Below are 18,627 nucleotides of genomic sequence, written 5' to 3'. Positions count from 1 at the left end.
GCCTTCTATAAATCAATATGACCCATCAGTCATCATGTAGCATCCCTTTCCTATGTCCTCACAAACACTCACATAGACAACAAAAGAGGGCTGGGGAAATTTAAAATTGTTTTCAGTTTTTTTCAGTTAAAACAGCCTTTAAAACAGCAAATAAAAAAAATGTGTATAAGCTCCATACATCATCATCATCACAAATGTCACTTTTGGCTGAATCATAAAGACACAAGGGATACTCTCCACTAAGGGAGATTGTGAGATATAAAAGGCGTTATTCAACCTCATCATTAAAACAATGGGGTTAAACGCTTAGCTGTGGCCTCTTATCAAATCCCTGGTGAGTGATAAATGTGCCTTCCCTTTGAGCAGAGTAAGACCCTTGCTGATAAAGACGCCCAGCGGGAAGAGGATGAACGACAAAGGAAGAAAAATGGAGACTCGGCAAAGCAGAACATGCCATATCTTGGCTGCTAATTAACTAATGCATGTACAAATCTACAGCCATTAGCTATATTGTGAATTGGATGGCCGTCTCGACTGCACCTTTGTTTCGTTTTGTTTTTTTACTTACATGGAGTTCTGTATCAGTCTTCCTGTACATAAACCAACGTGTCTCCGCATACTGTATGTGCTGAAAGTATTCTCAGAGAGGAACGGAAACCCCTCATAGATGGAAGTGAAGAGTTGGAGGCATATAGGAATCTAATTACAGATACCAATTACCTCCATCTACTGTATGGTGAGAGGAGAGTGCTGAGAGCACTACTGGGACTTCTGCTACTCCAATTGCCTCTGGTATAGGACACACGGGTCCCCTGCCATGAGCTTCAGCATTCATGAAAGAGATGCTTGATGTGCATCAAACTTACTGAACAAATATGACACTAAACTTTGTGCATGTCTTACTCCCTCTGGAGAATGTTCAATAAAGTGCACACAGAGCACTGAGAAGTAAAGTGTAACAGCCGTAAAGCCTAAGGGAGCCCTATTTACAATGATTACAGGTATGATAGTGATGAAGCAGCACAGACGACCCTCAGGAACAATGGAGAACTTCCTTCAGGGTCATTAGATCCATGTGGGAATGATGCCATCAAATGTAACCGCAAACTAACGTTAGTTTTTTTGTCTTGGCTGTTGAATCAGAACAGCTTGGTTCTACCTTTAAAACGATATAAAACACAACACAGACATGAAGTTTTACAAAAAGGAAGGCAACATTTAATATCAAACAAATTACTGTCGCATCCCAACCCACCGTAATTGCCTGCGCAATTAAAAAAGGGACTCTGTGATGCTTTACTAGCCCAACTGGGGGTCATAACGCAGAGACAGTGTATCATTAATATGAGCTGGAATGCCGTCAACAGTCCCGTGGTGTAAACTGCTCACTCTGACGAGCCAGACAAAGACTAATTGGCAACGCAGTGCCGATGTGCAGCTGTGGTGCTGAGATAAAATATAGATTCTCGCAGACAAATTTATCATGCATGGAAAAATGCACCACTGCACATCTATTTATGCATTCACATGACAAACACATGTGGCACACACAAAAAAACTGATCGCATGGACATATCTTATGAGAAAAAAAATGGAGTGACAAATGAAAAATATATCAGCAAGGATAAATCAATTAGATGCATTTTGTATTCTGTCAGCAGGAACTATTATCTGTATTTTGCTCCTACACATCATTGGATTGGAGAACTTCAACAACCAATGTTGAATTTCGATTTCGATGTCAGACAGACTGATGCATGCAGGTCAAAGTTGAAAATGCAGAGTTCACTACAATGTCGTATCTGATATCTGATGTCACAGCCATGCTTGATCTGATGCTGGATTGTTCCACACTGTAGTTGAATCCTCCCGAGTGGCTAAAGGTGCGTGTGTGTGCGCGAGTTCACATGCGTGCACACTGCCGGTTAATGATGATGCCCTTTACTGTAATGACAGTAGTGATCACCAGAGTACAAAAGCACATCTGGAGGATTCAGATCAGAGGGTGCAGCAGTGAGGACAGACACACAGGGGAGGGCAATGATGCGTGAACATCTCACCGCAAGGGGGGTGAAGTGGGTAAATTACCATAACCATTATACTGTATGTCCAGAAGAGACATGATTTAGCTTGGATGAGAGGAAACAGTCCCTTGCCACACAGACCAAAAGACAACAACAAGATTAACCAGGGTTTTTCCTTCAATATGCACATTTTGTCATTCTTATTTCTAGAATTGTTCTCTTTTTAATAAACTGCAGGCTAAAACGGATATTAGAAAATATGCTCATTTTCCGTGTCGCTAACAAAGAATGTGCAAAAAATGCTCAATCCCTTCCAGGTACATACTGTATAGGTACTGGTTAAAATTTTGTGTGCATCGGAATTTAAGTTAACATCTAAGTCAGTCACACTGTACACAGAACACATCAAGGACATTAGGAGTGTCTAGAATAGTCAACGATTTGATTCGGAGGAATCTAATTCAACTATAAATCTCGCTGTCGAATCATATGAAAATGTCATGTGATTAAGATTGTACCATTCTGACTACATGTGGGTGGCCACGGCTGCTGCTGAGCATACATTTTTACACAGAAAGTCTTTGTTTTTGTTAGAAATAGCCTATTTCGATACAAATTCAGCCTAATTTGTATTAATAAACAAGTTTTTAACAGAAGACCTATACTTACTCAAGATGATACCACATAAACACAGCAAAGCCCAGCATCTCATCCAGATTGCGGTTTTGTCATTATTATTTTGCTCATATTGGGTCTGGTTTCTCGACGAGCTAGACAAGAGCTGTTGGTATTGGCTTTCGCAGTGCCAGCGTTCACTGATCTTCGACTTGTGCCGGAGATCTCCAGAGTACCGAAGTCTACACACACACAACCCAGTCGGGCAGAAGTGCTCACAAGTTGCGTTCGGAACATAAACAAAGGCGAGAAAATCGTGGAAGGATGCAAGCTAAACTGAAGCTAACACCTCACAGACTCTCCTTATTGAGCATTTTCCTTGCTAATGTGTGGTCTTTAGTGCTAAAAATGGACGAGTTATGACTCCACATCACACACAGTAAAGACTTTTGGACTGCAACGTCACAATTTTCATCGAAACATGACTCATCAGCCGAGTACTGGACAACACCATTGAGTAGCTGACCGCCACACACTGCGGGCTGATGAATTTGTCAGGATCGCCATTGGCGGTGCTCTTAAAAAAACGATGGTCAACTATGGACAAAATCTAACAAATCAGATTCAAATATGAAAATCTTTAGTCGAAGACAGCCATGAAGGACATATAGAGTAATAACAAGTTTAAATACAAGGGGAATACAACAGGAATAATAAAAAAAAAAGATCAACTCCTTACTTTTATCCCTGTGGTTGTCTTGCACACTGGAAGGGACGTTGCAAGGGAGGGAGAGAGATGCGGCATTGTAATCGCGCACTGATCTTGTGTTCTCAGCGCACAGCAAATCTTTGCAGTGCAACAAAATAAAATTCACCCTGAACTGTAAACAACATAAACACATAATTTATTCTGTACCATTTCGCAACGCAGCTCTGTGAGTGACAGGCAACAACACGCGGTAACAACACAGCAATGAACACTGTCCAGCCATTGATGAGATCCTGTTGGTCGTTTTTTTGGTTGAGATTTTTTTATTTAGACAAAAGTAAATACGTATATACCGTAAATGTGGCATCAGTTTGAAATACCAGAGTGAAATAGTGCCAGAACAGGGTGCTGCAAAACAGAAAGGAAATAAGAAAATAAAAGTATACGTTATTAACAAAGACTGCCACTTCCATATTACTTGTACATGTATTATTATTCACAGTAGTCTGATTGGCTTCTGGCTGCCATGTTCTCACGAAACAGCTCTTCTCTAAAAGAGAAATAATGTCAGTTTTAATCTCGTGTCATAAGACCTTGCGACACCGCTGTGCTCCGCTGACCTTCACGAAGTCTGCTGTCCTTCTTCTGTGTAGCAACGCGCAACTATGTATTCTTCAGGCACGTGTGGGTAACTACTTCTCTTTTTCTTTTTGTACATTAATCATTTAGGGGAGTGTGTAACACGAGGGATGCCTGCATGTGCTTAATTTGGTGATATGGGGCTGCAATGTAAAACAAAAAACAAAACAAATGAGAGTACAAAGTGCACCACTGGGCATCCACAATTTGTTTACGATACTACATACAGTATGTGTAAGTTCCACTCAAGTTTTACAATAAAGCAGTTAGGTACTATTTAAAGGAAAAGTGCACTTTGTTTTATTTTTCCCGTCATCCACAATCCTTATGTGAGACATGAACACGTCTCTCTTTTATGTGCATTCTAAAGTTATAAAAACAGATAAAAATACACTGCTAAGAAAAACCACAAACAATGCTCCATTTACATATAATGAGACGTGCGTGTTAACCAAGCTACACCGACATTGTTATTATTATTATTAACATTGTTACGCTGATCGAAGTACGTTACTGGCGTATTGACACCTTGCCACACCACACCGGCTAGCTACTAGCCGGCTAGCGACCAGCTTCACCACAGACTCGCCCACAGTGTGTCAGCACCACGCTCTCAATGCCTCAGGCCGCTACCAAAAGGTAGGTTTCTGTGTTTCTATGTGAAATCAATGTGCCCAGGAAGGAAGTTCCGGTAATGCTTAAAACGACCAAAATTTATCAAAATACTGTAAGTATTACATGTTACCATGAATGTACCAGTTACTACATGGTTACAGCATGTATAGAAAACCATCAAACCTTGTTGAGGTGTTTTAGTAGCGGGCTTTGTAGGCGGCATAGGTGTGTCCCATTATGTGCAGTAATTAGCTGCCTCATTTGAGCTGTTTTTATATATTTACAACGCACAAAAAAGAGAAAGCCGTGTGTTATAAACGAGTATCTGTTACGGATGCAGATTTTTGCCAAATATGAGCATGAAACGGGTACATCTCGTCATCATCTGTAATTGTGATGAAAGAAAATCCTCGTTATGTATTCACTCTTCACGCTCTGTGATTGGCCAGTCACACAGCGACCGCCCCTCCCGAGACACACTGTGCAGGATGGAGCCACAGAGGAGTTGATCGGTTCCTCATTCACGCACTCGGTCCAACTTGTATGTCTTGTTCAGTGGTGGTCGGGTTTCCGCCTTTCTTACCTTGGCTACCTCTGAGCACTGAACACCATGTACCGTACTCCTGGCCACTCCAGGCAGATTACAGTTCTGGAATATGACAGCACTGGAGGATAATGGGTTCCTGGAAGCTTCGCGTTTGATTTTTCTCAAATATTTGACAGTTAATTTGCATGTTTTTTCTCTCAGAACCTTTATTGAGACCCTTTTGTGCACTTGCAACAAAATATTTCATTGTTCTGTGGTCACGTCCTAATATCTTGGCAATTTCAGCAATTTCAAGAGTGCTGCATCCCCATGAAAGATGTTTTACAGTTTTTGACTTTTCAGAGTCTGTTAAATCTCTTTTCTGGCCCATTTTGCAAGAGGAGAAGAAGCTGCCTAATAATTGTGCACACCTAATAAAGGGTGTTGATCTCCTAAGGCCACATCCTCCCTCAGTACACACATGCACATCACCTGGTATGCTTAAACCCAATAGGCATTGAGCTCATTCAGCTTGGGGTTGGGAAATATGTATAAAAATGAGAATCTGACCACAATACTGACTTGCCTAACAACTGTGCACACACTGTATAGTGCAGGGCTTGTAGTTATGATTAAGTTTACTGCAAACATTCTTAATGGTGTTACACTAAAGTACAACACATGTTAACACTTGCACAACTCAACTGGTCCAAAAAAGAGTCGGTAGAAGCAGAGTTTATTCGGTCCTGCCTCTTGTCTGAGTCTCAGCAATTACCGATAGTTTATTCAGCTCCTGCGTTTCACATTTACCAGGTTGCCATTTTTTAAAACAAAAAAGCATAATTTAGGAAAAAATAAAACGGAATTTGGGAAAAAATTTAATGGATTTCATAGAGCCCTAAGTAATCAACCATACTTTTATCTCTAAACAAAATTCAAGCCAACTGTAGTACTTCAAGTATACTTAATTAAGCCCAAGGTAAACGTGTGATTAGATGGATAGCTGCTTGAAAGGCAGCCACTCATAAGAAACAAACATAAAGTCATGATTGTGATTAATCACAGAGTAGACATGTGATTAACTTTATAAAAGGTTTTAATCGATTGACAGCACTAATAAATACATACTACGGATAATACCTTATAACAAAAACAAATTAATGCACCGAGGTTAAATGATATCAGACACTGTGGTCTTTAGCATTATGCTTCTTCCATATACCTGTTTTGAATCTGTGTTCAAGCATCTCTATGTAGAGTTTCTCATATGTAGAGTTTGCAATGCTAACATACCAATGTTAGCATGCTAACACCTAGCATGATAATGCTACATGTTAATATCTGTGTCTACCTATAAAAATGGCTAAAAATGCTAATATAAATAAATAAATATGCTAATGTTAGCATGCTAACATTAGTAGCATGCTAACATTAGTATGCTAACACCTAACATGACAGTGCTAAGTGTTTCTATATGTGTCTACCCATGAAAATAGCAAAAAATGCTAGCATGCTAACAATTACCACGGTAGTGCTAAGTGTTTTTTTATACATATGTACGTAAGACATGGCTAAAAATGCTACTATACTAATGTTAACATGCTAGCAATGCTAACATTAACATGCTAACACCTAGCATGACAGTGCTATGTGTTTATATATGTGTCTACCTATGAAAATGGCTAAAAATGCTACTATGCTGTTAGCGTGCTAGTAATGCTAACGTTAACATGCTAACACTTAGCATGATAGTGCTAAGTGTTTACATAGGTACAGTATGTACCCCTGAAAATAGTGAAAAATGCTACTATGCTAATGTTAACATGCTAGCAATGCTAACATGCTAGCATTAACATGCTAACACCTAGCATGACAGCGCAATATACCGGGGCGACTAAATGTGCCGAATGAGTTTAGAAGTTTGACTTTGGAACGGCCTGAATCGGTTCAGAAATGTGGATGTAGTTAGAAGTCTTTAAATCAAAGGCATTTTGCATTCCGAAAAATGGGAACGTCAAAAAAAGTGGGAATTCTTGTGATGTGGAAATGGCATGATTGTCCTTAAATTAGTTGAATACTTTGATGTTGGAACGATTTAAATTGGGTGAGAAATGTGGAAGCACTTAGAACTCTTTAGTCCAAAGGCATTTTAAGTTGTGCTGTGGCTAATAGCATGACTGTCCTGACTTTGCTGAATAAGTTGATCTGGAATGAGGTGAATCGGTTAAGAAATGTGGAGGTAGTAGCAGATAACTAGTTTTTACAGAAAAGTGGAATTTGGGGGAAAATTTTGAATTTTTGTTTAATAGAATGAGCCTATTTTAGCAATAATGTCCTGAATTAGTTGATTGGTTTGATGTAACGCTTTGAATGGGTTGAGAAATGTGGAAGTATTTAGGAGTCTTTAGATCAAAGGCATTTTGCGTTCCCGAGGAAAAATGTGGAGATTTTTGTGAAAAGTATGAATTTTGGGAAAAATTTAGAATTTTTGTTCAGTATAAATATTGCGAGTCTGAATGTCGTGTTAAACGTGTTGAACAGATTGATGTTGGAATGGCTCGATTCGGTTGAGAAACTGAATCGGTTGTCCATTGGAAGAAGCCCATTGAAACAAAGCAGCATTAGAAAAAAAAAAAATTTTTTTGCAAAAATGTTGAATTTTTCGTATTGTGGCTCATAGCATGATTGCCCTGACTTTGTTGAATGGTTTGATGTTGGAATGAGGTGAATCGGATGAGAAATGTGGAAATAGTACCATCTTCATAAATGGGTTAGAAAAAACGAGAATTTTGCAAAATTTTCAAAATGTTTTGATTTGAAAAATGGATATAATTAATGTCCTCAACGTGTTGAACAGCTTGATGTTGCAATGGTTTGAACCGGTTGAGAAATGTGGACCGTGAAACTTTTCTTAGAAGAAGACAAGATTCAAGATTCAAGATTCTAAAAAAGAGATGACAAATTTGGGTTCTGGAAAATTGGAACATTTGGGAAAAAGTGAACATTTTTGAATGTCTAAAATAGTGCACTTTGAAGTGCTTTGTTCGTGGAATGTTTTCATAATTGGAATGTTTTGAATTCGTTGAAAAATGTAGGAGCTGTGGGTGTTTGAAAAATGGCCCATTCATTTTCAATGGGAACATTTTGTGGAAATTGTGGAAAAACATGGAGAAAAGAGTGCATATGTTGCGTGAATAAGTGGAACTTTTTTGTGTTGAAATATTTGGAATAAATAAATAAAAATGTGGCCTGTGGAAGCGGCCGAAAAACGAGACAGAATAAAAAGAAGAAAGTGGTGCAGAATATAATATAATATAATTGTGAATGCCTTTGAAGGCATTCGCACAATAAAATGTTTTTTCTCGTAAGTAAACTAGCGTTGGCACTAAAGAAAGCAATCAGGGGATCAGCGTATTCATTAGCCCTACCATTCATATGCAGTACAAAAACCCTTTTCCCATTTTTGATTGAAAGTAGCGTGCTGCTTTACTGCTTTACAGCAGCATGCATGCCATCCATAATTTATGGCCATGTGTACCATGTGCACATGTACAGTATGTCCAACAACAGATGCCTTGTATGTATGTACAGGGATATAGTGGCTACTGTCAGGTTCTGTGTGGATGAGGAAGGACATACTTGTATAAAACATGTTCTTCTCCATGGCACATGCAGTAATACCCTGTGTTTTTGTATACCAACGACTGTGCCCTTTTAATCTTTAACTACTGTAACCTTGAAGGAGGAATCAATTATGAATGTGAGGTTATCGGAGCAAAACGGACCAACATGGTTAAATACATGCAGGCATGATGGCTGGATAATCAAATTAATACGACACATCGACAGTCACCTTGATGAATGATGGAGTGTGCGTGTCCATACAAGATGCCCTGTCAATCAGTTGTGCAGAATTGGTCCGATAGTGGGCCAGGCAAGTGTGTGTAAGTAAAGAATTGCTGTCCTTGTGAGTGTTCTGTACCACACTGTTGTAAGTCCACAATAATGTACTCTGAAGAAAAAAATGATTCTCCTCTTAGGCAGCTAATGCATTATTTAATTCAATTGTGGCTGTCTCGCGTGTGTGCGATAATTTCCTATCATTCCTCTTGGTGAGGAGCTTAAGAGTGCTACAGTTAAATATGCTGGCAATAAACAGGTCTGACAGAAAGCTAAGAAGATAAGAAGTATTAAGACAAGATATTTTAAACCACTTTACAGAAGCCTAAAACTATCATAAACTATTACATTTGTTGGTACTGTATGAGACACGGTTACAAAAAAAAACCAGATACATTTAAGAGTTTGCTTACCAGCGCTCTTAAATCGGTCAATCAGTTTTTGTCTGACTTCCCTCTGCAAGTTGAAGTAGTCATCTTCCTCATCATGGTTCTTTAGATACAGAGGAATGTGCTGAAACACAATGATGTGTTTCGGTGCCTGGATAAAGTTATACTAATGAGGATTCCATAGTAAAGTAATCAGTTATCACACTAAAAATCATGTTATCTTGCTGGAACATTTTGATAAAGCAATGCAGACTACGTACCGTACAAGAGGAATATGAGACTTTGCTCAGCTGCTCTTCGAGCCACGTTTCCTGGGCCTCCTTCAACTGAGGGCAGGCCGAAGCATCATAGAACAATTGAGAGTTTAGAACCAGGAAGAGGACTCCACCCACCTGAGATGATAGACACAGCAAAAGTGTTTAGCTGATGTTTATGGCAAACCCCCATTCATGCATGTCTTTAAACAACAGGATTTTTCTAAATCTGCTTTTAATGGGATGAGAGAACTCTTGTATCCACGCCAGTTTTGAATAGAATGGAAAGGTCTACATGGATGTTCAGTTGCCCCTCGTTTATCGCAGTTAAGTGGTTCCAGACCCGACCGCGATAAGTGAATTTCCACCAAGTAAGATTCAATATCAATAAATTGAATATTTTTTATAGATACTAGTGTTGGGGGAAATAATCAATTCTTACATGCATTGACGATTATTAATCAATTCATAAATGTCAATAATCGATGCTGATGGAACAAAAAGTCGGAACGTGGAAGTGCCGCCCGGGCAGTTTATGGTGGCGCACCTAAGCGTAAGATGCTACCAGAATGGCTGAGCGTAAACTCCGACCCGCACCCGCTGGATTTATAGCGAGCGTCTGGAAAGACTTTGGCTTTCACATTGTTGAATGTAAGAATGAGATGGGTAAGAGCCAGACAACACGACATATATGAGAAACCACATAGCAGGTTTCCATTCGAACCAGGAGGAAAAATAGCCAGCTGAGGTTGCTGCCAACCAGAGAACGATCAAACAGGTGATCACTAATTTTCGACCCAACTCGGAAAAGGTAAAACAAATCACAAAGTCAATCGCAACTTTTATTGCAAAGGATTTGCGGTCGTATTTGGTTGTTTGAGAACCAGGGCTTATGTCACCGTAACAGCGCACTTCATTACTGATGACTGGAAGCTAGCGTCTTGTGCTACAATGAATGAATGAGAGCCTCACTGGTGAGAATATGGCTGAGCTGTTCAATAATGTTGTAGAGGCATGTTGATTTCTTGTGGCCTATTCATTTGTATTTTTTTATTATTTCTGAATAAGGGCAGCCTTTTTTTTTATTTATAATATACTGACGTCTGCAAGCAATATTCTTGTATGAGAGCTGTTGGTACAGAAATCTATATTTTGTATAAAAGCTGTTATTGACTTTGCTATATAGCAAAAATATTATTTTTGTCAGATATTCTATTATTTATTTGTGAATAATGGCAGATTTTTTATGTTGGTTATTCAGAATATGCAGTTTGAAGTTTTATGCAGGCTGCTACTGGCGCACTTTACTTTTCCTGCTGGTTCTGTGCAATGTGAAATATGTAACCTTCCAATAATTAAAAGATAAAGTAAGTAAATTCATCGGTTGCATTTTTATTTTAATTGTGGATCAAGACAAATGTGCTTTGTTTTAGTAGCACACAGCGAGTAAAAATAAGTTATATATAGAAAGAAATATGCATAAAAAAATTGACAAACTATTGATCACTAAAAAAGATGCATCGATAATCGTTTTATTGTTGCATCACAGGCCTCTGAGTCGTAATCACATCAAATCGTGAGGTGGCCAGAGATTCCCACGCCTAGTAGATTGAGCATAGAAAACCTGTTTATGACTTTCTAAATATGATTGTTACCATTATTAGAGCCCAGTAGACATGTAATAACAACCCTACAGTCACCTTTACATTCCTATTATTTGTTTACAACACATTGCTCAGCTGTAATGCGTAGGCTACAGGATCACTGCAGGAATAAGGATAAGATACGGCCACCGATTTAAACATAGCATGCTAACAAGTTAATTAGTTAGCATCCAATTTATTTATTCAAATGGCGTGGGGAAAAAAGGGCAAAGTAAGAAGGCAAAAAAATTACCACTTCCACACAAAATGGGAAAACGTTTTTTTCCTATCATGTCGGACATGCCGTGGCTGACTCCATGCACTGTTGTACCTAAGGTACTGTAATGCCTAATCAATGTGACATTACTGATGTCTAGTGACCAGAATACTACATAGAACATGTACTACATATAACATGTATTTTAACTAAAAGGAGTCCATAGTCAAACATGAAACAGCGATCATTTATTAATCAATTTTTTAAAAAACGCAATAGAGTGTGGGAGCAATGTTTGAACTGCAATGTAGCGAGGGATTTGCATTTAAAAGTCAGGCTGATGACATCAGCAAATCTGCATTTTGGTAGACGGCACAGGTAGTGGAGAGGAGTTAAAAGTGAAAACAACTCACTACGTGACAGTGCAAGGGCAATTAATAATCCCCAATATGCGCCAGTACGTCTAAGGCTAAATTAACCCCAAAAGTTTCAAAGCTATCACAAATGATAATCAAACTAGAAAGTGACAGTTGCTTGGATGCCACAAGCAATGTAGCCTTCCCACAAGCAAAGATCAATGCTGTTTAGTTCCTTGATCAATCATCTCCAACAGACCGTGTCCATGATGTCACATAAATCTGCTAAACTACACTAAGTGCATTAGTTTTTGTTCTGGACAGTGAATGAAACAATACTTAAGACTTCACGGGTCATACTACAATAGAACCAAACTGAAAAGTGTCTAAGGAACCTCACCAACTGATGATAACACATGAGGTGTTTGCTTACCCAAAAGCTGAAATAGTCATCTCCCCATTCAGTGCAGTACTGCTCCACTGTTCTTGGGGTAGGGGTGTTTCCAAGGTCATGATTGCCACTGACAAACACTAGTGGAATGGAAGGGTCTGCTCCCCTCAATGCATTCTTTAGGTCTCGCTCCTGTTCATTTCTAAAAGGGGTGCCTGCACAGAAAAAAATTACAATTTTTATTAAATTCATATCAAGGACACAAACACTGTATGTCCGTGTGGTATAGAGCATAAAATAATGGAAGTTCATTCTTGATTTGCCCAACTTAGACAGTATACAATAAATTGGAGAGAGTAACATGAATTCAAAGAAATGTTTAAAATGACACAGTAGAACGTGAAGGATACAAGAGTTGTGAAGAAAGAGGGAAGGGAGCTACAGTGGTGTGAAAACGTGTTTGCCCACTACCCGATTTATTTGTCACACCTAATGATTCAGATCATCAAAGAAATTTAAATATTAGTCAATGACAACACAACTGAAAACAAAATGCAGTTTTTAAATTAAACGTATTATTAATAAGGAAGAAAAAAAAATTCAAACTTACACGAAAAACAACAACAACAACAACAACAACAACAACAGAGATTAATTGAGATCTATCAGTCTGGAAAAGCTTATGAAGCCATTTCTAAAGCTTTGGGACTCCATCGAACCATAGCGAGAGCTATTCGGCTATTATCCACAAATGGCCGAAAACATTGGTGAACCTTCCCAGGAAAATTTCCAGTGCGCAGTGACGACTCACCAAGGGGTCACAAAAAACCCCACAACAAAATCCAAAGAACTGCAGGCCTCACTTGCCTCAGTTAAGGTCAGTGTTCATGACTCCACCATAAGAAAGACACTGGGCAAAAAGGGCCTGTCCTGGTAGACATCAAGTTGACATCTCGAGCTTTTAGCTTGATGGCTCGCGCTCTCGGCTCTCATGTGGTGGACCCTGTTTCAATCCCTGGCCGTGTACAGGGATGGACCAGGTAGGTTACATTTGTTTTATACACAATACAGCATATAATAAATAAATTGCATTACGTCACTCTAATGGTTCCCCCCTCCCTTGTGGCTTGTGGGAACACAAACCGGTCCATAGGCCCAAAATGGTTGGTGACCACTGATGTATAGCATTCTAGTGGAAGAAGTCTTGGTTGTGTTTAGGGGTGTAACAATGTTCCACGGGCCTTACAATAAATAACAAGCCACGGTCACCAAAAGTCTGGTCTGGTTTACATATTCCATGTGTTTTCGAAGGAGTCTCCCCAGGCTTTGTCTTCTTCGCACTTGTCACTTGTCATGACTCCCGCTATTCAAAGATTCAAAGGCTAGGCTGTGCACTTGTGGAGTTGTTTGCACGCTTCCACACCTCGCCATTCACAGCGGTGGTAATGCACACTCCCCAGGCTTGTCAAGGTGCCGTGCATGCATGGATTTCCACTCTTGTGATGAATACTTCGCCTTTTGTGACTGCTTCTATCTAATTACTGAGTAAATGTAGTTACACCCCTATTGCGCTGAAATGTGTTGGTAACTCTTTGCATGTATGACACCCACACCCCAACTTAATGTGCCCAAGTCTAAGTCTCTGTGAGCCTGCCTAACCCTATTAGATTGAATCTCTGCATTAACTTCAATATTCATATTCACATTCATTCAAATGGAAAGTCAGTTGTAGGGCTGAGGTCCATACTAGTTTCCCAAAATGAGTGGAGACAGAGTTCTGTGTTAAACTGTTAAAGAATCCTATGGTTGTCTGCTGTAGCGTGACAGCCCCTTAAACTAAGTGCTGCCATTTTATTCAGACACTTTGTTAAAACCTGTGTGTACCAAGACAAAGTATCCTACAAAATAGAAGAGAGAAGGCTTTAAGAAAGTAATGAAAGTCCCTCCCTTTTGTCTGTTGTATTTGTATCCAGTTTTAAGGGATGGCTGAAGTACTTAATATTTAGTAATATGTTTTTTAATCACAGCATAATATGTGACAAGTAGGTAATTGGTGTAAACATGCTTGCAAAGCTCTATTCAAAACTGTAATTAAAATGCCTGTAAATGTATGTTAAAGACACACTCAAGACAGAGCCACAGTGCTCCATGTACCTGTAGGTAATGTATCCATCCATCCATCCATTTCCTATGCTACTTATTCTCACGAAGGTATGCTGGTGCCTATCCCAGCTGACTTCAGGCAAGACGCGGGGTACACCCTGGACTGGTCGCCAGCCAATCGCAGGGCACATACAGACAAACAACCATTCACACTCACATTCATACCTATGGACAATTTAAAGTTGCCAATTAACCTAACATATTTTTGGAATGTGGGAGGGAACCGAAGTGGAGAGGGTAATTTATATTAAGTCTACAAAATGAAGCACTGTAGGATTTTCAATAAGGGAGCTGAGGAGAGATTTGCTTTTTGCAGACGATCATTTGTCCACTGAGACCTAAATGGACAGATTACAGATGATGATAGTAAACTGGTTGGATGTGGACCAGGAAATTTCAACTACTTTTGCAACTGTAACTGTTTAATGAGCAATGGTGTGCAGTCAGGGTCAGCAAAGCCTTCCCTTCTGGACAAACCACAATCAGAAGCACCTACATTTTTTTGTGCGTTTTAGTTTAAGTGCAATACAGTGTTGCCTCGCTACATCACGGTTCACCTTTCACAGATTCGCTGTCTGGCGGATTTTTACAGTGCAATTTTTCTTTTTGTTTTTTAACAGTGTGTGAACGTGCATTGTGTTCTGCGTCCTTATGGTACATTACATCGGTGCTCTGTTGTATGTGTCTGTTATTATATCTACTACTGCTACCAGTAAAGGGTGTTGTATACTCATGTGACAGTTGAAGACGTGTGCGGCTCCACCTACTCTCAGTATGTGTTCGCCTGCCTGTACGAGCATACTAGGAACCCACAGCAGACAATAGCTGGCTAAATACAGAGCCACAACAGTCCTTATTGGCTACGGGAGAACCCGCCCATTGTGTTCTTTGTCCTGATTGTCTGTAGAACATCGTCAATTAATCTCCTTCATGCCATTTCCTGTTGTGGTCAATAGTCGCTAACAAAACTCGCTAACTGTGTGAGCTGCTTGCTAACAGCCAATGAACAATAGAAGAAGAAGAAGAAGAAGCTAACTGGCTATATGAATCTTCGGTTCAAGGAGTAGGACGAGGAGGACGACAACGGCATGGCGTATATGTTTTAACAAGGATACAAAAACGCTACAGCCGAACGGCGCCAGGACAAGGCATGGTCAGAGGAGTGAATGTGCATGAGTTACTTCATTTCTTGTGGCCAACTTAGTAGATTGATCATTAAAATTCGAATGAAATTTGAACTTAAGAGTGTTTGAACAAGAGAAAAATGTACGAAAATGTTAATGCCTGTCAGAGAAAAGTGTATAAAGTGTGTTGTGAGGGGTTTTACAGCCTTAAAACATATATAACAATTGTAAACAAATTTGGTTGGCCACTTTGCGGATTTCACTTATTGGGAGCTATTGTGGGAACATATCCCCCCGATAAACGAGGGAACACTGTATAAATGCAAACAGGATATTGGTGTCTGACAAACAGTGACACTATTTTAAACTCATTCAGAAAACACAGCATCTCATGTCTCTCAAGTAGATCAAATCTATTAAGTCGAAGCATCACAAAAATAAATGTTTAGTGTAGTATAGTAGTAGAGACAGAGAATGAACCAGATAAGGTTGAGCAGCATGAGGACAATGTTGACAATAAAAGAAGTAAACTAAACACATGTATCTTCATTGAACAACACAACATGTAGCATGTGAACAGAAAAGTCAACATTTCTCTTACTAGGCACAATTTGCTCCGCAAGTGCGGTGACGAACGAGGTGGCTGTGCATGTCTGTCGTTTCATATTTTCGTGAGACACGTCTTACATACTGCAAAGTTCTTAACCAGCTAACTATCCACGCAATAAAAGCCAAAGTGACTTTTGATTTCAACTATGCTGGTAACATCCATTTATCCCGAGTCTGTCTTGGCGCTGAGTTGTTTGTTTTTTCTTCTCCCCGTGACATACAGCATATCAAGATTTTGTCACAAACCTATTTCACATGGACGCCAAGATAGGCGCTCGTGGTAACATATCTTCTTGGCTGTTTGTTGGATAACTGTAAACCAATATCAGCCATATACTGTATATGTGGATTCAATATTCCACAATCTCACTATTGGGCCAATTGAATCCGTGCAACACAAGCTGTCAAACTAATGAAGCTGGAATGGAAGATAAGGTAGCATGCGCAGGTGTCACTTGGAATGCTGAGGCAAGTGTTGCAACTGGGAAGGCTGTAATAACCCGGCTGTTACACATATTCAGATTTTAAATAGAGCGACTGAGCATATTCACTGAGCATCAGTGTAACATGCTGAAGCAGAGGGGGAAAATATTTTTCCAACAAAAATATAAACCCAACACTTTTGTTTTTGCTCCCATTTTTTTATGAGATAAACTCAAAGATCTAAAACTTTTTCCAGATACGCAAAATCACCATTTCTGTCAAATATTGTTCACAAATCTGTGATAGTGAGCACTTCTCCTTTGCTGAGATAATCCATCTCACCATGTGCCATATCAAGATGCTGATTAGACATCATGACATCTGTGGCATTGTGCTGTGTGATAAAACTACACATTTCAGAGTGGCCTTTTATTGGAGGCAGTCTAAGGCACACCTGTGCAGTAATCATGGTGTCCATCCATCTTCTACCGCTTATCCGAGATCGGGTCGCGGGGGCAACAGCCTAAGCAGGGAGGCCCAGATTTTCCTCTCCCCGGCCACTTCGTCCAGCTCCTCCCGGCGGATCCCGAGGCTTTCCCAGGCCAGTTGGGAAACATAGTCTCTCCAACGTGTCCTGGGTCTTCCCCGAGGCCTTTTACCGGTCGAACTTGCCCTGAACACCTACCCAGGGAGGCGTCCGGGAGGCATCCTGACCAGATGCCCAAGCCACCTCATCTGGCTCCTCTCAATGCGGAGGAGCAGCGGTTCTACTCCGAGTCTCTCCCGGATGACAGTGCTTCTCACCCTATCTCTAAGGGAGAGCCCAGCCACCCTACGGAGAAAACTCATTTCGGCCGCTTGTATCCGCGATCTTGTCCTTTCGGTCATTACCCAAAGCTCATGACCATAGGTGAGGGTAGGAACGTAGATCGACCAGTAAATTGAGAGCTTTGCCTTTTGGCTTAGCTCTCTCTTCACCACAACAGACCGATGTAGAGTCTGCATCACTGCAGACGCCGCACCAATTCGCTTATCGATCTCGCGTTCTATCCTTCCCTCACTCGTGAATAAGACCCCAAGGTACCTAAACTCCTCCACTTGGGGCAGGATCTCATCCCCGACCTGGAGATGGCATTCCACCCTTTTCCGGGCGAGAACCATGGACTCGGACTCGGAGGTGCTGATTCTCATCCCGGCCACTTCGCACTCGGCTGCGAACCGATCCAATGAAAGTTGAAGTTCACGGCTTGATGAAGCCAGCAGGACCACATCATCTGCAAAAAGCAGAGACTCAATCCTGCAGCCACCAAACCGGAACCCCTCAACGCCCTGGCTGCGCCTAGAAATTCTGTCCATAAAAATAATGAACAGAATTGGTGACAAAGGGCAGCCCTGGCGGAGTCCAACCTTCACTGGAAACAAGTCCGACTTACTGCCGGCAATGCGAACCAAACTCTGACACTGGTCATACAGGGAACGAACAGCTTGAATTAGCTGGTCCGATACCCCATACTCCCGGAGTACTCCCCACAAAATTCCTCGAGGAAAACGGTCGAATGCCTTCTCCAAGTCCACAAAACACATGTAGATTGGTTGGGCAAACTCCCATGCACCCTCAAGGACCCTGCTGAGAGTGTAGAGCTGGTTCACAGTTCCACGACCAGGACGAAAACCACACTGCTCCTCCTGAATCCGAGATTCAACTATCCGGCGGATCCTCCTCTGCAGAACCCCTGAATAGACCTTACCAGGGAGGCTGAGGAGTGTGATTCCACGATAGTTGGAACACACCCTCCGGTCCCCCTTCTTAAAAAGGGGAACCACCACCCCGGTCTGCCAATCCAGAGGCACTGCCCCCGATGTCCACGCGATGCTGCAGAGTCGTGTCAACCAAGACATGCCTACAGCATCCATGGCCTTAAGGAACTCCGGGCAGATCTCATCCACCCCCGGGGCCCTGCCACCGAGGAGCTTTTTGACAACCTCAGCAACCTCAGCCCCAGAGATAGGAGAGCCCACCGTGGAGTCCC

At 40.8% G+C, this 18,627-nt stretch overlaps 1 protein-coding gene across 2 annotated transcripts in view; it reads right to left on the bottom strand.

Annotated features, from left to right (window-relative positions):
• Nucleotides 1–18,627, bottom strand: part of cpped1 (calcineurin-like phosphoesterase domain containing 1) — a 67,013-nt gene that overhangs the window by 17,295 nt on the left and 31,091 nt on the right. For both annotated transcript variants that reach the window (XR_008569605.1, XM_054768191.1), the window contains exons 3-5: nt 12,321–12,493; nt 9,678–9,809; nt 9,442–9,568 (exon numbers count right to left, since the gene is read on the bottom strand). Coding sequence is in view for 1 of the 2 variants with exons in the window: in XM_054768191.1 (XP_054624166.1) it covers nt 9,442–9,568; nt 9,678–9,809; nt 12,321–12,493 (432 nt within the window). In the remaining variant the exon portion in view is untranslated. The remainder of the gene's footprint in view (nt 1–9,441; nt 9,569–9,677; nt 9,810–12,320; nt 12,494–18,627) is intronic.

The sequence above is a fragment of the Dunckerocampus dactyliophorus genome, chromosome 2 (assembly GCF_027744805.1).
Source record: "Dunckerocampus dactyliophorus isolate RoL2022-P2 chromosome 2, RoL_Ddac_1.1, whole genome shotgun sequence".
NCBI lineage: Eukaryota > Metazoa > Chordata > Actinopteri > Syngnathiformes > Syngnathidae > Dunckerocampus > Dunckerocampus dactyliophorus.
This window is presented reverse-complemented; position numbering and strand designations above follow the sequence as displayed.